This window comes from Psammomys obesus, unplaced genomic scaffold (assembly GCF_907164565.1).
Source record: "Psammomys obesus unplaced genomic scaffold, mPsaObe1.curated_primary_1811, whole genome shotgun sequence".
Classification (NCBI taxonomy): domain Eukaryota; kingdom Metazoa; phylum Chordata; class Mammalia; order Rodentia; family Muridae; genus Psammomys; species Psammomys obesus.
In genome coordinates, this window is record NW_026593286.1 from 31930430 (window position 1) to 31952813 (window position 22384).

Here is a 22384-nt window from a genome sequence, read left to right on the forward strand (position 1 = left end):
GAGATGTTGACATTATTGACCAGAAGATTGGTTTCAAATCCTGACATTTAAAAATGCTAAATATTTGGGCTTTACTGAGATTCTAATAGATGATGTACTTGTATATGTCACTCAGTGCTCCTTTGAGTTTTTTACTATTCTCACATTTTATGGTTCCTAGCTTCTTTAGACTCCACTAGAAAAACTGACTCTTTAAGAAAAAAAAAAGTAAGTTCTTCACTGCTTTTCTGACCCTCTTTAAATATTCAGTTCAATGAATACTATTTATTTTTTTATTTTAGACAGGGTCTCATTATATGGCTTCAAACTCTCCTGTTGCAACCTCCCCAGTGGCAGACACATGTTACCAAACTGACACAGTAAATATTCTTTTAAAATACTTACTGCTGTGGTTCTCAACCTGTGGGTTTTGAACCCTCTCGAGGTTGCCTATCAGCTATCCTGCATATCAGATATTTACCTTATGACTCGTAACAGTAGCAAAATTACAGTTATGAAGTAGCAAGGAGATAATCTCATGGTTGTGGGTTAGCACAGAGAGCTATATTAAAGGGTCATGGCATTAGGAAGGTTGGGAAGCACTGTCTTATTATGTGACAAGGCCCCAAACTTCCTGAAGCATAAAGGTCGGACGGGATGTACACCATAGGGAGTAGATCAGACTTTTGAGCTGCAGATACATGTTATAAAATCATTGGCACCTATCTATCTGACTTGATAGATAGACTCAGATGTGGAGGATGAGTGAGTGAGAAGAGGTAAATGGGAGCAGGAGGGGAAAGCATTCTGGGCAGGGGAGCATGACTAGGGAGTACTCCACAGTGAGGATGGAGGGAAGCAGAGGGTGAGGCTGCTGGCACACAGGGGAGGTCAGACTTGACCAGGACCATGCTGGGCAGCGTCTACCAGGCTATGCAAATCATGCTGGGCTCGTGAGCATCCCTCAGCTGTTGGCTGAGTCCTCTTCTCCCGTGCATTTATCATGTTTAAAAGATAAAATTTGCCTTGTATTTACTAGAGCATTGGAGTTACCTATAACTTCTAATATCTTCTAAATAAATGCAATTTTAATAGTTCAAGCCACTACAGTTTGTTCATATGCAAAATTTCTTAGCAATGAACATTATTATTGCTACATCAAGCATGCCTTTCTGAATAATAAAATGCTTGGTTATTAATTACGTTAAGTACATTATTGTAACATCAGACCAAAGTTTTCAAGCCACCTACACACAGCTGTGTGAGTTGCAAAGACTGGAATCATAACATAAACACAAAAATAATTGTTCCCCTGCTAGACTCTCCTTAGCAAAACATGTTTTATTATGTTAAGGCAGAAACAAAAGTAAGCCACTGCTTATATCGACCATTTCCCTTGCTTTACTCTTCCCATCCTTTTAAAGTCAGAAACAAAAAACCATATGAGCATGGTCAGCTATGTGCTGAGTCCTCAGTGGGCTGTGTGTGTGCACGTGCGCGCGTGTGTATGCGCATATGTATCTAAGTAAATGTGTATGCACTAGAAGGCTGGCAGTCATCATCTGGTGTCTTCCTTAGAATTTGAGTCCAACTCTCAAACCCAGTGAGCTTCAGGGAAGCTGCTTGTCTCTACCTCCTCAGCCCTGGGGTTACAGACGTGAATCACAGTGACCAATTTTAAAGTGCGTGCTGGGGATCAAACTCAGATTCTCATGCAAGCGCCTACCAACGGAACCGTCTCCCCTGCCTTCCTTGTTTTATATGCCTTACTCCAAATGGCTCTAAGAAAATAACTCCGAGTTCCGATGTCAAATCTATGAGCGCTAGATCCAACTCCTAGAGGAGGGTCCTTAATTCGAAGAGATATTCCAAGCTTTAGAAAAATAAGCAGATAGGGGGGGGGGGAAGATCTTGTCTGTTCTCGGCCATTCCTCATTAATGCTGAACTCCAGGCTAACTTCGGCTTCGGTCACTAGGCTTTGCTGATGTGAAGAGAGCAGTACAACTCATATTTCAGTATGGAAACATCTGCAAGGAGGATGGAGAGTTCACACATGACCGCGTGTGCACATAAACACGCAGGAACCCGCGGTTGCTAGTCACAATTCTGCCGACCAGGGTCTGAACATTTAAGCCCAAGACCAATCTCATTTTCCAGTGGCAGCAAACACAGGGCATGGATGGCCAAGGTGGGGTTGCCATGGCTGTGCTCAGAGGCTGCTTCTGCCTGTGGAAATGCAGCTTCTGAGAGCTGCAGGAACGGCTCCATCAAAGCATGACTAATGGTCGTTTGCATACGGAGAATTCATAAAATTCACGCAGGCAGTGGCTGTGTCGCACAGGCGGCTTCTGGCGCTGCTTCTCACACACAGCCGCTCCTTCCCTGACACAGCCCCGGGCTCTTCTGCAGCTTCACAATAAATCTGGAAGCTGCTGCCCTTGACAGCAGTCCTATGGGGCTCCCGTGCCAAACCCACAGAGTGGTCCATCCATGCCCACCAGGCAGCCATTCAGGCTGCTGGGTGACAATCAGGACGGCTGGTTAGCGCTTCATTTAGCAACTGCTCCCGCCTTCCAATATCAATATCAAAAACGCTCATCTGTTTTTGCTTCTACTAATTTATATCTGGTTTGGCAAATTCAATTTGCTATTTAGAAAGGGGCTGTTGTGATGTTACCTTCGAAGCCTTTTTCGTCTGGCTTCCCTCTTTTCCCGGGGGCTTTCCTATCTGGCCCCGCAGGCTCTGGCATGTTCGGCACCAGGCCCACCCTGTTGGCTCACACACTAACCAAGCAATGGGACGTTTAGGGGTGCTGTTTGGTTTGTAGCTGAGCTATCTCTCTGGTTGAAGAGCTGTTGACAGATTTCCGTGTTCCCACTGTGCATTATCGAGCCTGTCTGTGATGGCTCCTGAGACTTTCTTTTTGGCTTAACAGTGAGTCTTAAACCACGCTGGAGTTCCAAGAGGGATTCAGAGAAGAACTTTCAATCTACTTACACTGCCGTATGATCAGCCAAGACCTAACATTATCAACAGACACAAAAGAACCAGTCTCTCCACTTCTAGCCTCTCCCTTGAAAATTCACTCTCACACTCTAAAACCACAGTTGTCCCATGCTGCTGTGGGAGATACATCTGGGAACCCAAGATGCTAAAGCCAATGGGAGTTCCTTACAAAAAACCGGTATGCATTTAACCAATGCAAATTCTCTAGGCACTTTAAATGTGCATTTTAAAATACCCCCCAAGTGTAAAACACCATGAAAACAGCTATGTTGCATGGTTTAGGAAATGACAAGACAAAATTCTATACATGTTCTGTTTCCTAAATATTCCTAATCATTGGTGAACTGAACTCACGGGTTCAGAACATGTGGAGATGGGTGATGGCTACAGAACTGTGACCATTATTCTCCCTTACTGAAGAACTAAGAAGGAAGAACAATTTGTACACCCTGGCATTCAAGGCCAGCACCAGGGCCCCGGCCTGCTTTTCTATGTGACTCTGTTCCTCTACCCAGCACCGACAAGTGCCTCAAATCCAGTTCTGACTCCTAGCCTCACACATTCATCAGGACGTCTTCTTTGACCTGAGATCTATTTCGTCCCGATTCTTGCATGCCAGCTGAAAGGCCGAGCATTCATGAGGCCCTTCTTAACCCTCTAAGCAGAAACATTCCTGCCTGACTCAACTCCAGTGAGTCAACTTCCTCAGTGACTGTCTTAAAGATCTGAGCACCTCCCTAACACCCTGAGGATCTGTGTGCGCACTGTGTTGACGAGATGGTAAGCAGAACGAGGGTGGGGTCCTCCTCTGCCATTGCTGTATGGTTCACATGTCTACGACAGAGCGCCCGAGGCTGCGTGTGGTGAGGGTATTTAGTAACTGCTTGTTTAGTCAGAGCAACCCTGGAGCCATTTCCAGCTGCGGCCTGGTGCCACTCTGGTACCGGACGCCACTCTGCACCTACTATCGCATCTACCAGCCATAGTAACGAGGTGGGTCCCACCTGACTGACTGCGCCCCAAGCATCACACCGGCAGAGAGAACACACACACTCTTTCACTCTCACCAGAGGCTGGAAAGAATACTTGTGCAATCATTAGATTCTTACAATTTTACTGCTACGTAATCAGCAACAGTGGTACTTTTAGAGTTTTGAGAGTTATGAAAAAAAAAAGTGTAAAATATGCCCATCTATCTTTTCAGGGTCATCTTAGGGGACGGACATGAGTCCTGAGTGACGTATCGAGGAAACAAGAACAAGCCAGCTACAGTTCTATCCCAAAGAGGCATGGAATACCAGCAGACCCGGAAACTCTATCAGTGAGACTAAGGGCTGTGCTCTCTTTATGGACAAGGCACTGTGGCACTACAGAGGAATGCAAGTATGCCTGCCCAGAGGCAGGAGGAGGCTTTCTAGACCGCGCGATGTCTTCACAGGCCTTCACAGGGCTACGTCCTAATCCCGGCTCTGCCGAGAATCAACTCTGTGACCTTGGCGAACCACTCAGAATCTTGAAACTTGGTCCCATGGCCGTTAAAGAGGCCGTTATCTGCTGGAGTCTGTAAAACTGGAAAGAGTTGATGTGGGTAAAGTGAGTCTGACATCTACTCGCTGCTTAATAAATCTGAAACAGAAAAAAGTTTGTTTTATGACAGGCCGAGAAGGTATGGCTTTGAAATTGCAAGAACATGTACCTAACGTGCCGGTCAAGGCTTATTTGGGGAAGACTGTCCTGAATCCAGCTGCCAGAGACAGTGGGTACAACACCTTCCCCTACGTTCCCTTTCTTCACTCCATCCATTTTTAACGCGGCCAGCTCTCACTTAACTGCTTGCTGAAAGTCTAGCCCTGACTAGTGTGTCCGGACAGAACAGGAACAGTACCGTCAGTGGCAGAGCCCGGGAAGGGCTGTGCGGTCACACAGTTGAGTAGGGCAGACACAGGCGCTCCACGACTCACAGCAGCGCCAATGCACCTAACTCCGCCCTAAGTCAAAAGCACTGTAAGGCAACAATGCATCCGGGGTGGGGGTGGGGGCGGGGGCGGGGAACAGCTTAGCCGGTAAAGTGCTTGCTGTGCAGGGATGAACACCCAGTCTGAGATCAAGTAAAAAAGCTGGGTTGCAGCAGTACATGCCTGGAAGCCTGGCCGTCGTGAGGTCGGGGCGGGAAGATCCCCGGAGCTTGCTGGTCAGCTAGTGTAGCCAATCAGCCAGCTCCAGTTAGAGACTGTCTCAAAAATCAGGCAGAGGCTTGATTGAGCAAGACACCTGACCTCTAACCACCACAGGCACATGCACTCCTGTGCATACACACTCACGTAACACACACGGGAACTTAAGCCCGCACAAATTAAAAACTTAGCGTACAGAGCCTCACAGCCTAGGCCGGTGTGTTCTGCATGTGTTCCGAACACTTGGGCAATGTCATTCAACACAAGGCACGCTTTGTAACGAAGAGCTGAGTCTCTTCATTTTTTAACACCGCGCTGAAAGTGCAAAGTAGAATGTTTGTACGGGTATTGCTTTGCACCAGTGCGAGGGTGAAAACCGTAAGTGGAATCGTAATGAGTCGGGACCGATCATCTGGAATTGCACCTCACGGTAAGAGAGTGTGCTCAGGAAGCAATCAGGGTACATTCACAATGAATCACAATGGTCAGGAAGCCGCTGGCTTGAAAAGCCAAAATGCTCCAATCAGACTCTTTAACGATTATTCAGAATGGGAGACAGGCAGAGTGGATGGGGCCCGGGTCTCGAAGAAAGCTGCCCCCCCCCTTGCTGTTTCCTTAACTTCCTCCCCCCAAGTCACGTGACACCCTGCCAGACCTTTGTAATAACCACTTTTTATTTGCACTAGTTTGAGAAGGTTTCATTTTCCAGAGCAAGTAGCAAGTGCCCAAAGGCTGTATTAGCAAATGGAGCTGGAAATAAAAACAACACAGTCAAATAGCCCATCTAATTGGCAAAGGAGGAAAAAGTGGAAGATTTTAAGGGTAACTGTGCTCAGAATATAAAGTGAGAGACCTGTCGATAGGACGTCTCGAGTCTTGCCTACGCACCTCCGCTAGCTCTCAGGCAAGCTTTGTTATTACTTGTGTGCGAGCATACCCGATGGGGTGTGAGTTACTCTGGTCAAACCTTTATATCCAGATCACTTCAAACGCTGGGGAACTCAGCAGCACAGTGTCTGCTAAGTGGCTGAGTGGACAGAGGAAGGGGGAACCTTGTAAAATGTTCAGTCCCTGAAACATTCCAGGTCTTCAGCCCACTTCCTCAGCGCATGCCTACAGCTCAGCAGAAAGTAAGACGCAGTATTAAAAAGCTCACGAGATTCAAGCCATGGCTGTGTGGAATGCCTCCGAGGTCCCAGGCGCAGCAGATGGCTGCTTCCAGCCTTGAGGAACTTAACACACTTGGAGATGAGCGCTACCCTCTACAAGGAGGGCAGCAGGCAAACAGCCACGATGACCTCTCTGCACCAGCGAGAACCAGGGTTATTTATGGGTTTGCCACTCCTGAACTGCTAAAAGGGGTTTATAATCAGCCTCGGTCACATTTCTCAAATGCTGAGCCTTTCAGAGATGCCTGAAAAACATCTCCTCTGTAGATGTTTCGCTTCACTTGCTGGACCAGTAGTATTATCTACACGCTAATGAAGGCGGTTCTCCCGTGAATCTTCTCGGGGGAAGAAAATACTCTTTTGCAGCCTGGTACCTTTGCATCGAGGATAATTCTGTAATTTAATTGCTTTTTCAAATATCTACTTCCTGCCAGCAAAAGAAAAAATATGTATGAAGTGTTGTCATGTTCTACACGGTTGACTTTTTGGGAATTAACACCACTGGGCACAAATCAAAATTAACTTTTTGGGGCAAGCAGAACAGAATTAGAGAGAAAAATGAAGCTTTGAAGATGGGGCAAACGCCATGTTGACAGGGTCATAGGAAAGCCAGAGTGATGATCTTGGTGACACTCCTCTGTGTGTGTCTTGTGAAACCCAGCAAGTTAGCTGGGGCTGCTCAGAACCGAGATGCAGTTCTGGAGCCCAGGACACTGGAGAGTCCGCAGGTTTAACTGTTTTCTAAGGTTCTGCTTGGTCACGGGATGTGGCAGGTCGGTGCTGTTTCGCCCATGCTCTTGTTCCCCAGAACCTGCGACTATGCTGAAATTTATGGCAAACTCAGTTTGCAGATAGAATGAAGGTTAACTAGCTAACTCTGAAGGAAGAGATCATCCCAGATTATCTGTGGGGCCCAGCACAGTGACAAGAATCTGTCAGGAGAAAGACAGTGGGTGACAGCAACACAACATGAGATTCAACTAGTCTCTCTGGAGCTTGAAGACGGAGGGAGGTTAAGGTGAGGAGCTGAAGGCAGCTTCAAACTGGAGAAGGCAAGAAAGCCATTTCTCTCCATCACACCCTGGACAGGGGGGTGGCCGTGGGACACCTTTTATTGAGGTCCTCATCAGAACTCTGACCTCCAGACTGCTAAGGCAGTTCATCTGCACGGCTGGCCTTCAGCTCCGAAGCTCGTGGCAGCTATGACAGCAGCAGGAAGTGGTGCAAAGGAGCCCTCCTCGAGGGACAAGCGTTCCTCTATTGCATTCTTCTCCTACCCCACCAACCAGCCCCTTAAACAAAACAACAACAGGCTACCTTCCTGGAGCCACCTTTCTCACCACACAGCTTGTGGAGTCCTAGCTCTTCATGTACCACAGCTACATTTCAGGAGGGGAAAGTAGGAGCTCACAAAATAGGGAAGAAAGCAAGGCAAAGTAATAAATAACAGCCACTTCAAGTTGTCCTGATACTAAAATCCCCTCCGAATCTCACCTGTTTGCTCCTCTCTCTGTGGCTCTGCCTCTCTCTGTCTCTCTGTTTCTCTCTGTCTCTCTCCTAGACGGGTTCCTTCTGTTTTTCACCAAGTCTGGAAAACCCTCTTAATTGGACCTCTGGCTTGGTTTTCCCTCTCCCCAATCCATCTTAAAACAATCAGTGCACAAACTATTGCTCAAAGTGATTGAGCATGTTTGCTGATGGAGGAAGGAGCCAGGAGTGAGAAGGAATTTGAAAAGAGAAAAGAAAGGAGATAAATCATGAAGCAAGATCCCCAAGAAAAATGAGAAAATGGTGCTAAGATGTGGAGGGGCCGGAGACTTCTCAGTCTAAGTACTTCCTGGGCAAGCATGAGGACCTTAGCTTGGTACCCAGCACACACATCAAAAGGCAGGCATGGTGGTACATGCTTGTAATCCCAGTCCTGGGGAAGCGGATCCCCAGGGCTCAGTGGCGAGAATGGCAGCCTAGCTGGACCAGTGAGTCTCAGGACCTAGTGAGGGAGATCCTGTCTCCGAAAACCCATGTGGATGGATTCGGAGGAGCAGCATGCAAAGCTGCTCCTGCATACATACACACACGCTTGCTGTACACCCCCCCCACACACACACGGGGGTGGGGGTGGGGCAGATGGGAAGGAGATATTCTTTCAGGCAGAAGAATAGTCTTTGAAAAGAATGGAGATTCCCCTTTCTATTCCTCAGAATTCTAAGAAGGAAGAAAAGGGAAGAAAGGGAAAGCAGAGATGCAGTAAAAATTTGAATGCATGAAGAGGAAAGTTGATGGAAACCATTCATCTGAGCCTTGAGGTTTAAAAGTAGAGACTCGTTTAGAGCTGCCTTCATGGGAACCCAAGAGGAAGTGGGTGTAGTAATGAATAAAGAATGCTGGACAGGCCTGAAGGTCCATGAACGCTGGACAGCACAGATCTGTCACAGAGCCGGCTCTCATGGCTTCCCCAGAGATTCTTAGCAAGCTAGACTCAGAGGCAGAGGAGAGGAATGTCCCAAGTTTACAAACCATGAAAACTACAGTGGGAGTTCCTGACGCTCAGGCACATGGGTTTTGGGTATTAAAGTGGCTGATAAGGCACCTCAGGCCTCCAGAAGATATATTGGAACACTGGCGAGAAAGAAGAGACCAGATATTCTGCTGAGATTAAGGAAAAGTAAAAAGGACAGGAGAAGCCAGTAGTAAGAAGCCCAGAGCTAGAGAAGGGCCGCTGGATGATTTCACTGCTCCTGGTGCTACCTTCTGGTGTGTAGGAGGCAACCCCTTTTCCACAGGCCAGCCCTGCACTTATTTCAAAGAACTGAAGCACTCCTTACAAGTCCATCGCTACAGAGCAAACACGTGGTCTTCCACAGTCTTTCGTAAGCTGCCGTCTCCCAGCTCTTGCCATCTGGTCAAGCCCTTCTGAGTGTTTCCTCTTGAAAAGTGTTTCTGTAAATAAGCATGCTGCTCTGGCTGGGGGGGGGGGATCAAAGAAGAGAGAACTGCGCACCTGCCTCAGTGGGGTCCACCACTTACCTACCCATCTAAGTTGTCAAAACCAAAATGGATGCATCAAGAGAGATGCTAATTGCTGGCCTCCGTGGGGCTTACTGCTACTCCCTCTCCTTACGCTGTTCTTAGGACAAGTGCTGTAGCCTCCAGCTTGTGAAGTGACAGTAACACGGGCAGGGATTTTAACATTCATCTTTGTTTAAATTTCAATATGTAAATTTCTGACTCGGTGCTCCTGCCAGCTGTTAACTTTTGGAACCTTGCATTTTTGCCACTACAAAGAAGAAACATGTTAGCCATTCCTTCATTCCTTCCAATTTGGTATCTTTTTAAAACTAGTCGCTATCTTCTCTTAGAGAAGATTTTTATTGATTTAAAATTTGTGCAGGCCGGAGCCAAATTGCTGGTTTGAATTTTTATGAGCCTGAGTCAAGTACAGAAGCCGAAGTATCTCAACAAGAACATCCTTGGAGCTGAGAGTAATCTTTTAATTCCTGTTCCTTTGTTTATTTATTCACTGAGTCACAATGAACAGACCGTGAAGCTGGACCACAGGCGGGGACAGACACTTCTAGACATGCCAAGAAAATCTGTAGTCTAGAAAGATAGATGTTTGATGAATTCTGGAAAAGGAGTGAAGATATTTTGTTGTTTGAGAACCAGGGAAACACTGAGGACTGAAATTGGTTTAAGAAGAGAACGAAGGGGAGGAGATGGGATGTTCCAGGAGAAACAACACAGGACACAGTGTGTTCAAAGGAAAGAAGGCCCAGGTTCCTTGGAGCATCAGGTGTTAAAAGGGATGGAGAGTCAGAGACAAAGGCACGGGGCCAAGATGGCCCAAGTTCTGTGTCTGGTAACTTTGAGCCTGATTCTAAGGCAAAGCCACTGAAGGTTTACTCAGGAAGGAGTATGATATTTGCACATTTAAGGTCATTCTGTCTTTTGTGTATGAGCTCAAGGGATCAAGTGAATGCCACTCAGGATTTTAGCATAGTATACTGGGCAAGAAAATGGACCAATGTGAGCAGTGGAGAGAAGTACTCAGGTTATTTGTGAAGAAGCAGCTGGTTTCTGTATAAACAGAAGGAGTGAAAAGGGGGAAGCAATTTGGATGATGAATGGCTTGGCATCAAAGTTTCCACCATGGTTCTGATGAGCATCCAGAACTGAGAACCATGCATTTGAGAAATCCTGGAAGCTACAATCAACTTTGGCCCCATGCCTTTGTCTCCGAAATTCCATCCCTTTTAACATCCGATGCTCCAAGGAGCCTGGCCCTCTCTTCTCTGGGCACACTGTGCTCTGCCTTGTTCCTCCTGGAACACCCCATCTCCTCCCCTCCCCCACTCCCCCCTTCAACCAATTTCAGTCCTCAGTGCTTCTCTGGTTTTCTCAGACAACAGAACATTTTCAACCTTTTTATTTTAGTACGGGAGAGGGAGCAGGAAAAAAGGACAGTGGCAGAGGAGACAGCTTTTCCTGGGTACAGCTGCTCACTTCTCAAATGGTTTCGAGTATACCACAGACCTTCCATACCCCTCTGTTACTTACACTATCATCATTACAGCAATACGGCTTTTGTAAAGTACAACTGTTCAGGAGGGCTGTGCATTCTCCCTCTATCTCTTTGACAGAATCTCAAACAGCCTCAAACTCACTATGTCTTGGAGGCTGACTGAGTTTCTGACCTCCCTGCCTCCACCTCCCAAAGGCACAGATCAGAGCTGTGTATCACCACGGCCGCTTTATGTGGTTGTGGGGACAGACCCCAGGCTCCATACACATCAGGCAAGCTGTCTGCTAATCTAGCTCTGCGTCCAGCTCAGGTGAGCCCTCTCTTGAAGAGGGTATTACAGTTACCTGCTGCTGTGCGTCCGCTGAGAACAACTGATCTGGTGCTTCCCCTGTCTCTGCGGAGCTGGACTTGGGAGGAGTTGGCCTGAATGAGTTCACTGTGGGTCACTCAGGGGGCAGAGAGACCGCTAGCTAGGCAGAGTGTTCTCTTCATATAACACGAAGACCGTTCCATGGGGTCTCAATGTGCTGGACTGGTTTTCCTCACAGCATGGTGACCTTAGGATAGACTTAGGATAGAGCACAGGGCAGCCCAGTGCTCCATGAAGCCACCTCAACTACAATGTAAGAGGCAGAACGACCTCGTTTGGATGAAATGTGATTCTTACTACACTATGTACATTGCCTGAAAGGTATGGACAGCAAAAGCATGGGACCATATACATATACATACATATATATATACATACATACACACACACACACACACACACACATATATATATATATGTGTGTGTGTGATGGTTGCTAATGGCAACAGTCCCTCTAATTTACATTGAGACAATGCAATAGGGGAACAAACATTTCAGTAGCTTGTATTCAGTGTATGCCTGAGTTTTTAATTTTTATTTTTTTATCACTATGTTTGATCACTATCTGCAATCCCAGCTAGATTGCAGATAATTTTAGAGCAGGTGAGCCCCTCAGTTCACTAGAAGTCCACTTTCATCCAGCTGGTCACATCTACACAGCATCAGGGCTCAGGTAAATATTCTTTCTGGTTAGTATCCCTGATGAAGTCCATATTTGGATTTATTACTGTAGGAAAAAAAACCAATCCTATATTCATAGGCTATTTTGATTTGGATACCTTAACTGCAGTAGAAAAGCAAGAATCTTAATTTATCTTGTTTTTAAAAGAATATTCAGTAAGTTCTCTTCTCTCTCTCTCTCTCTCTCTCTCTCTCTCTCTCTGTCTTTTTGTACCTTAAAGTCTCTGCTTGGGGAAAAACGGTAATTATTTGCACTCTTAATGTAGGTTGTGTGTGTGTGTGTGTGTGTGTGACTCATGCACAGAACTTCTCAGATAAAAAGTACTATAAAAAGGGTACAAGTCACTTATAACCCTTTAATCAATGCTAGAATAAAAAAGGTAATTACCCTTTGGTCAATACTGGCATAAGATAGTTAACTTAATCTCTAAAGTATATTAGCTTTGGATATTTCTTCACTGTGGTGTGGAGGAAACAGACCATAAAAACTCCATGGAAACCAGGAATATACTTTCTCTCTTATTTACCAGGGAGGACCAATTTATAAAAGGCACACTGTTTTAAATATCAGTCAAATGATTACTTAAGTGACCCAATCTTGGTTCTCCTACAATTTCCTGTTTGGTTTTCCTCTCAAGACTAGTCAAAAAAAGTAAAATAAATAAATTAATAAATAAAAGTTAAAACTGTTTTGCACATTCAGCCTTCTGTCCAATAAATCAAGGTACACTTGAGCTGTAAGTAAAGAAAACACTAACAACTTTCCATTAGTGGATGGGTAATACACACAGAGGATTTACTCAAAGTGAGACATCATGTAGCCTTAGTAAAAAGGAAAGTGCTGAAATATGCACATGACAACTGTGAGTGCTAATGAGCCAGTCACAGGACAGATGCTGCCCAGCTCCACTTACATGAAGTATTAAAACAATCAAACTCATAAAAGTAGAGGGCTGCATGGTGGTTTGCAGGCAACAGGGAGCGACGAAGGTAAAGTTGTATTTATGCCATGCAGCTAAATCCAGACATCGCGCTGGTCGTTAACACCCTATGATATGTTTACAAGAGGGAAAATATCATGTTGGGGGTTTTACAATTTAAAAAAAAAAATAAACTTGTTATATAATTGATCATCAGTCATCATTTCAACAACTTTTACCTATAATTATCTTCAGAGATTGAGAAGCAGAGTTCTGAAGAGTCCAAAAGGTAGAGGCATGAGAAATGTGGGCCAGTTGGGCACAAAGGAACTTTAGATGGCTTTATGAAATTCTTGCATTTTCCAGGAAATGGACGTTTGTGTACTCCCTTCCAGCAGAGGAGCTCCTTTGGAGACTTAGGCAGCACTCACCTTGTGGTCCAGCGCCCGGCCTTTGTCCTATACGATGCCTGAGACCACAGAGCTGTCTATTATGGAGTTAGAGTTTTGGTGGCCCTACGGGTGATGAATTAACTCACCTGGCAGGGAAAGTCAGCAAAGCCAAGAGAGCTGACATAAGGTAGCAAAGGACTGAAATTTTCAGTGGAAGGAACTGGATTTCTTTTTCCTTTAAATGTGGTTAGAAACAGAGTGAGGGGAAAAGGTTACTAAATGATTGCTTACTCTAAGAGTCCAGAAGACCCTCACACTAGTGGTAGCATGGCCCAGCTTGCAAAGGGAAGGGAATCCTGGGCCTTAAAAATGTGCAGCTTTGGTATTCAACCACCTCCTTCAGCCTGATGAAACCTCCTTACCATGGCATTACAAGCTGGAGACTTTTTCTGCCGGATTTTTCTTTTTCTCTCTCCTTCCAAAGATGTCATGGCATGGCATGTGAAGGCTGTCCCTAGCTGCATCTGCCTGTTCTGTCACATTTTCCATTTCAAAGCACTACCCTGTACCTCCTGCTTTCCTATGAATTGTCTTTACTCATAGTCACTTACAATTACTATTATAAAATCTTGCCTAAATTACTAAACTGAATGTTGATTAACTGATACGGGGAGTGTGCTAAAATCTGTACTGTTACTGTTACATAAGGTATTGAGTACACTGTTAAAAATTTCATATTGTTGATAAGGAGATTGTGATCAAGTTGTTGGAGAAATGGCTTACCAAGAAAAAGTGGTTTTAGTAATAGACTGTTAAGGGCTAGATCTACCGATCTGTCTGCCCATCAAACCTATCTCAACGGACTGTCTGTGTGCAAGGTCACAAGAGAGGAAATCATTGTTGCAGCCTTGGCAATCTTTTACCTATAAAACTGGATAATTTAATATGAAGGTACACGGTAGGAAATAACTAGAATATGGGAGAAGTCCCTATAAATTCCAAGGGATTGCTAACTGCGGTTACTATTTCCTGCTGCCAAATGATTTCATTTTTGACAAGCTCTTATATTCTTTAGCAGTAAACATCTGTCTCCTATCCATCCCTCAGTCATAGTACAAAGGGATTACGATGAAAGGCTAGAGGAAGAAGGGGGCAGGAGAAACAGAAGAACCCTTGTGTATTCTGGTCAGGCAGCTTGGAAAAAGCAATGTGATGCTAATCCCGCAATAGTAAATTTCTTCTTATCCCCTGAAACTGATGCTGACATTTCCATTTATTCATTCAGTTCCTGTAGACTCCTTGTCAAATCTCTTCTAGTTGCCAAGCAACAATAACGGCAGTTCTGTACATAAGCATTAGGCAATAACTATTGTCAGTGTTTCTCCTTCCTTTGAAAGGGAAATTTAATGACCCTTTTCCTATGAGAAAATGATGACAAGAACGGGTCCCACAGTGAAATCTGAAAACTATGCAGCTGCTGTTCTTGCTATGTGAATCCAAGGGGTGGGCTAAATTAAACTCTTGTGAAAAAAACTCTTGATAAAACTAAGGTTTTCCCCCTGAAGCTTACATGTGTGTTTCTTTGCTTTTAACAACTATATGTCATTAAAACCCATCCCAAAGCCTATGAAATGGGTTAATATTTTAAAGATGTGTGACACTGCACAATTTCATTCTCTGATCTGCTAAAATCTCTTTAATCAACCGTTTGTTTTTTTTCTGACTACACTCCAACCCAAATAAAAACCCTGAAGTACTTTGTAAAATACAGACCAAGAGGTACAGGAAAAAAAAATAAAGTGAGGCATGCTTATTATGAGATAATGAAGTAGGCATCCAATTGTTGTGGCTGGAAACTTGGGCACAGGTATGAACACACTTTACCTCAGCGACCTGCAGACAATGGCGATGATACTTCCTCGCAGGCAGTGTGGACAAGAGACTCTTGTCTCCTTTTATTTTAATGCCTCTATGTGGTTATTGTTTACAATCTAATTTGCCTCAATAACTTGAACAGCTCTAAAAGCTATTCACAACAAATGGCGTCTTAGCAATGATGTTACAGACTGAGCCAGACCCCGTTCCCATGTCATCAGGCTGTCTTGTCTCAATTACATTGTGTGCAGCTCAGCAATAGCTATCCAAGTCTGAAAGTCAAGTCCACTTTTCATGTGTTCTCATTTAGACTTTTCTCCCCTTTTCCATTCTTGCCTCTACGTGAATTTTTCATTCTAAACCCTGAGAGAAAGTTTAATTAGAGGTAATTTTCCCATTTTTATTTGTAAAATAAACATGATAATCCCCCCAGCCCCACGCACACACACCTGAATCCTTTAAGTTTATAGCATTAAGCGCTTATAAGGCATTTCCACCTTTCCTCCTGTGCTTGATGACGTCATACTGGGGGTTGGACCTGGGACCTCACACAGTCCTCTACAGCCAGTCACGCGTCCATCCTGACTTAGTGAGATGATATAAAACCGTGCCTCATTTGCTGACCAGTAAGCTGAAGTCCAGAGAATGAAAGGCTTTGTTTCAGGTTGCTCAGCTAGTTAGGGCGAGCTGACAGTCCCTGCCTTCTGTAAGCATGCTTTCTGACAGCCTTCCTTATAGAGGTCATTCCCAAGGGCATGGGGTCCCCACAGCTCAGGAGTCATTCATCACTGGAATGACTTATCACACCTCACCTGGTCACTAGGAGCACACTGACTCTATTTTATGGGCAAGGATTTCCCCTTTCTGTTCACCAACAAGTTTTCTTACTAAATTGAATCTGACTGATAATAATACGTGAAAAATAATCTGACAAAAATTCTATTTTTCCTATACCACTTATTATCCTTTATTTTAAAGCTCTGTAAACCAACTTCACTTGATACCTAAGTGTTTTAAACAAGGAATAATTCAATAGCCACTATCAACTAATTTATCTATGGAGTTTCTAGTGTTGAACTTTGTTTTAAAGAAAAGTAATTTATGCATTCATGTGCACACTCCCACACACACAGACACACACACCTACATGTAATTAAAAACAAAAAAATACAAATCTTTAACAAGAAAAAAATGATTAAAAAAAAACCCTGTGAACAATAAGGTATTCCCAATTTATGTGGCCCAAATATTTTCTTCTGCTGTCTATCTTCAATCAAATTTGTTTTGAGGGCCCACTGTGTGAGCAGCTGCTCACTAGCAGCCTCGTTTGTCACCAGAACTTGCTGGGGACCACTGTGCTTACTTAACATCCTTTATCTAAAGAGGATTCTTCCCCTCAGAAGCACATATAGTCAACCCAAGCAACCCAGCTACACTCCCGTTTCTAGAAGTCACTTAAAACTTGCTTTAAGAGCAGCGAGTACCAAAATGAGATGACATTTCCATTAACCTACATACCATTTTTCAAGAAGCCTTAAGGTTTGGTGAAATTTCATAAATGGGATTCCATGAGTCTCTGAAGAACTTAACTACTCAAATACATGTGTTCATTCATCTGTCATCCATTCATTTGCCGAACTCTGAGGGGTCAACTATGGGTCATATCCAAAAATGTAAGACCCACACCCTTGTCTTACCACAGGGAGACAGAAAACGAAGGCCTACAATCACATGCAAGTGAGCTGTGATGAAAGATGCAGAGTCCCAATGGAGACGTACATAACCCAGGCAGGGCAGGAAGAGAGAAAGAAATGTCTAAAACAGTTCCTGAATGGAAGGGGAGTGAGGCTCTCAGGTCCTAGAGGAAGAGATACCATACAGGAACTTGCCTTTACAATGGCTTGGTGGCTGGGCTGAAGGGCACATATGGAGAGACCGTGGGAGACAGAAGTAAGGGAGAAAACAGGTCTGGTCATGAAGATGTATGCCATACTAAGGACACTGGACTTCTATTTTAGGTCCTTATAATTATACTCCAACAATACAAAGTTATTTTGGAATAAAATGTCACAACTATTACAAGTTTAATTTGTCCTGAACATTAAACATTATTAGCTTCTCTTCTAGACTAAAAAAATTACAGGAAGACAAAAGCTATCTCTTCAAAGTACTCACTTCTGTTCAGTGCACTCCATCGGTTCACTGGGGACAGGACAAGAACTCATTGTCAGACCTTGCTTTAAAACAGAAAAGACTGTGCATTTCCCTGTTTACTTATTGGTTTAGTTCTGTGTAAGAGCGTATGTGTGTACGTGTGTGCATGCGTGGGCACAGGCCAGTGGCCAGCCCTGAGTGTCGTCATTTCTTGGGAACTACCTATCTTGTTTTGTGAGGAGGGTCCCTCAGTGGTCCTGGAGCTCACTGATTTGGTGAGACTGGCTGGCAAACCTAGGGATTTACTGGTGTTTTCCTTCCCAGTGCTGTGACAAGCTCCTGCCACCAAACCCGCCTTTTAGGTGGGTGCCAGGTTCTCCCTCAGCTACTCAGGCTTATCCCTGCACTGACTGAGCTGTCTCCCCAGCCAGCTCCTAATAGAACACTTTTCCCCCCATTACAAGACTTTCTTTTTTTTTTTTTTTTAATTTTCCACAGTTGTTGACTAGATATTGTATGAAAAGCACTAGAGATCTGCTAATCTACAAAAGCTTATAACTTTAGGCCTAACAGTTGTTGTTATTCTTAATTTTTCAGAACGGAAATGTCACTGCTTTGTGTGACAGATTGAGAAACAAACTAATCATAAAAGGCCACAAAAGCTAATAACCAAAAGAAATAAGTATACTAAAATAAATCAGAGTAAAATGACATGTGATCAGAATTTCCGTTGTTTACTCCGGCTTATCTGATGGAGTTCAGAAGTCTATTAACTTCTGACATGGGAGGGTGGAATTCAGTAATGAGTTAGAGCGGCTGCACTTCCATCGTCACACAGAGTCACAATATTTACAACTTAAATATTCACCCTTTCCCAAAATACTGCCAACGTTTTGATGAGTTCCTCAAGTGCAGTAGCAAGACACTCACAATCCCACAGCCCCTGACAGTCAGTGTGCTGGTGCCTGAGGCAAAGCAGGGCACCTTCACGGTGAGCCTCCATGGTGGGCGCCCAGACACACCAGCCTGTTTCCTCCCGTTCTAAATAAGACAGTCTAATGCTGTCTGTTCGGCCTCCCGTGGTGGGCAGTCCACCAGCTGTGCAGAATCATTTGCTATAGATCTGATTCCGTAGAGTGCTTTACCATTCTGTAGCTTGACATGGACACTGTTGGATTCATCCATCAACGGATGGCTGAAAATGGGCCAGTCTTTGGTCAGTACTAGGGAGCCACCCCGGCTTTTCAAACTGGGGAACACACATTCTCATTTAAATAAATGGAGACTAGGAAGGCATGTTATCAAGGATACACAGCTTTCCGCTGTTGTTCATTCAAAGATCAATAAGCTAAAATAGTTTAATATTAAAATAATATATAGCTATAGTGGATAAAAGTTTTACACCAACTAAGTACACAAAACTCCAAAGCAACTGTATGTGAAAGTTGGAGACTTGGTAGCACTTGTGTTTTTCTGGTCTCTGGTGGGAACCCTGGGGAACAGAAGAAAGGGGAGTGGGCTTCAGAGCCAGACACAGCTAAGTCTGACTTTGACCAAGTCAAGGGTGACCTCAAGCCTCAGTATCCTCATCAACGAGAATGTTATTGATACATAAGCGTGTTATCAGTCTCAAAGGCAGCCAGGCAAGCTCTGAAAACATCTACCAATCCAGGCTCCTATTTACTCATGTCTTCCCAACAGCTGGCTTTTGCCTGTGGAAGGGAGCCCCACATGGCTCTAACGGGGCCGAAACCTGCTGCCATGCAATACCTTCAGCACTCTGGTAAAGCCTGAGGTCCTCAGGACAATGTGTTAAAACTCACAACACACAAAATGGACGATTACGAAGAAAAGAGCTCCTATCGAAATAAAGGTCAAATACCGATACAAATATTGCACGCTACAGTAACCCAGGCACCTCTGAACCAACACCTCAGATAACACAGGGTAGCGGCAGGGTCTACAATGACAGTTGTTTTGAAATAATGATGAGCAAGCAACACATTGGGACGTTTGTAACACGTGCAATTTGATATGAAAACACATATGGTTCCTAGCGGCACGAGTCACGGGTCCTTCTTGCTACTGTGGGTTTTTCCGTATTTCACGCCTGATGTTTATTTCTCCTAGATGTGAGTGATGATAAAATGTACCTTTATATTCTAAGACAAAAAGGATTCCATCCAAGTACATGGAACCCCCGATTCCACCTCTGGTCCCCTCAAAGTTCATGGCCCAGGTGAGGTGGTGCCCTTAGTTTCCATTTCCTCTGCCCATTACCCTCAGGCCCACACTGCCTATCTGTATTTTAAACACACCTGACTCAGGGCATTTTAAGCGCTTTTGCTCTCTCTCTCTCTCTCTAAAGGGCTCTCTGCCCTCGGACCTTTATGCAGTTGTTTCAAGCCCATCAACTTTATCTGATGACCTTCTCTCAAGAGAAGATCTTGGGACCTTAGGACTTGGGACATCGTCATCCAAAGTAGTCACCTTTCTACCTCCTTCCCCACCAAGGCACACCTGATGTGTCTTTCTCAAAGCCATTATCGTGGTCCGAAATGATTGTATTCGTGTATCTGTTGTTGTATGTATTTTTGGCTTCTCTACCCTAAATGAGCAGATGCCTCATCTCTATGTTCACTATATCACTATATTGTAGCGCTGGTATCCACTAGAGGAGAAAGCTGCAAGGACTCAACAAATATCCTCTTAGCATTCATTCTATATTTTTAGTATGTTAGGGATACAAAGAGATGAGCGACAAATACCCACACTTAAGTCCAATGGAATACCTCTGGGGAAGGAGACCCGAGTAGAGGTTGACAGAGGTTCCTCTCCAGGCATGACACCCCCTAGTCTCTGTTGCTAAGAAGTAGGTTAGGTAGACTTATCTCAGTGGGCTATGATTCAAGGCCGTTAGGAACCAATAGTACAATGTATTAATACAAAGATGGCGAGAGAATGGTAACCCAAAGTCAAGTAAGTTTTCCAGACTGGTAAGGGCTGACAGTGGTGATCAGTTTATAACAAATGACAAAGGTCGGGGAGGGTCAGTGTCATGAGCTCTCAGGGTCGAAAGATACTTAAAAGGCCATCTGAATGGACCACAGGATGGTCGCAGAGTTAGTCTCACACTCAAGCTCTTAGATGCGGCCTACCTGCCATGTAAAGTAAACCACACGGCTCACACCATTGCTGGGTTTCTGTCTCTACATCATAGAGATTATGGTCAAAATGAGAAAATAAATATATTGTGCATATCACATACTCCATAGATGCAACTTTCTGATAAATAATATAAAAATGTAACAAACTTTCTGTGTATCTCTGCAGATCATCTTTCTATTCTTCCATTATAATCAAGTTTTTACCAGCAGCAATTATGTTATCTAGTTTGCAGCTTCTGAAAGCCAACATATAGCAAGACCTTACCTTCTCCTTGACATTCACATGAGTGTTGAGTTCGGCCATCTTCCTCCTAGGGGTATAAGCCCTATAAATAAAGGGATAAAATAAATGGTTAATGGTTCAAAGATGATTCCCCAGAGTGTCTTTTTTTATGTTCTGCTGTGGTTTGAATGAGAATGGCCCCCACATGCTCATGTATTTGAATGATTGCTCCCCAGTTGGTGGAGCTGTTTAGGAAAGATTAGGAGGTGTGGCCTTTGTTGAAGGAATTATATCCCTTTTGAGGTTTCAAAAGTTATGGCATTCCCAGTTTGCTGTCTGTCTCTCTGTCTCTCTGTCTCTCTCCCCCCCTCCACTTCCCCTCCAGCTTGTGATCAGACAGAAGCTCTTGGCTTCTGCTCTAGCACCACGCCTGCCTGCTTGCTGCCATGCTCTCCACCATGACAGTCATCATCTCACCCTCTGAAACTGTAGGCTCCTAACAAACTTTCTTCTGTTAGTTGTCTTGGTCATGGCATCTTCGCGCAGCCATAAAACGTAACTAAGACACGCTCCTTTCTGACATGGAAAATGATTTCATTCAGTCCTGATACCCTAAATCCTAGTTTAGAATGCAGAAATACTTTCGAGTTAAGCATCTTACTTAGGTGTATTCTAAAAGCATCCTATGATAGCTCTGCCGGAGAGTGTAAATGTTTGTATCCATGCAAAGTGACACAGACAGATGGGAATGAACCCAAACTGAGTTTCTTCTAACTATGAAAAAGAAAAGAAGGGGTCGTAGCCCAAAACTGAAATTGTACCAAGTTCTTGTCCCAAGGTTACCGTCAGCCCCCTTAGGTTATTTCACACGCGTTAGGTGTTTTGAGTACGTGTGGGGAGTACTAAAGAATGAGCCAAGAAAAATGGCCATAACTGTACACATAGGAAACTCCATTCTTTCTTTTCCTTCTCTCTGGGATGTTCTCACCTTAGCTCAGCCATTTCTTTTCTGTCAACTTCACTTAGCTGAAGTTTCTCCTTTGCTGAGAAAGGGCTTTCCTGACCCCTCCAGCTACTGTTGCCATTTCTCTGGCTTGCTCTCCATTGGCACACTTAGCAATACACCAACAACAACTTCTGAGACACCTTCTGAAGATCCTGAGAGCCCCAACTCCAGTCTCAGGGGACCCCAAACACTGCTGGCCATCATCCTACCCCAAACTCCAGGTCTGCACCTTTGCTGTGTGTGGAGGAGCCCCGTTCTGAGATCTGTGTACATCAAGATGCTGTAGTTTTCTTTCTCCTCTCTGACCAAAAATCTTTGACCATTATTATTGAAATGTATCTTAAGTCTTAAGAGCTTCGATCTTTTTGAGATACGTAAGTGACTTAAATGCCTGATGGATTGGCCCAGAAGCTAGCAGCTAGTCATTCTCTGAATACACACCACCTATTTGCCTGCTGACCAATTCCTGTCAATCAAGACTCATGGAAACACTTTCTTGAGTTCTTTCTGATTTTTGACATAAAGTATTCTCCCACCTCCAGAGAAGATACATGTATGACACTGCTTGCAGAAATGTTTTTTTTAACTTTATTCACTTTGTATCCCCCCCCCTCCCCCCCCCCGTGGTTCCCTCTCTCCTCCCGTCCCAATCCCTCCCTTCCTCTACCCTCTGCATGCATGCCCCTCCCCAAGTCCACTGATAGGGGAGGACTTCTTTTCCTTCCTTCTGATCCTAGTCAATTA

The 22384-nt window shown here is 44.4% G+C and overlaps 1 protein-coding gene across 13 annotated transcripts in view; it reads right to left on the reverse strand.

The window, feature by feature from the left end:
* The window catches only part of Spats2l (spermatogenesis associated serine rich 2 like), a 165848-nt gene that overhangs the window by 65883 nt on the left and 77581 nt on the right, over window positions 1-22384 (reverse strand). For all 13 annotated transcript variants that reach the window (XM_055616711.1, XM_055616709.1, XM_055616710.1 and 10 more), the window contains one exon: window positions 20677-20737. In XM_055616711.1, coding sequence (XP_055472686.1) covers window positions 20677-20715 — 39 coding nt within the window. In that variant the 5' untranslated portion in view covers window positions 20716-20737. The remainder of the gene's footprint in view (window positions 1-20676; window positions 20738-22384) is intronic.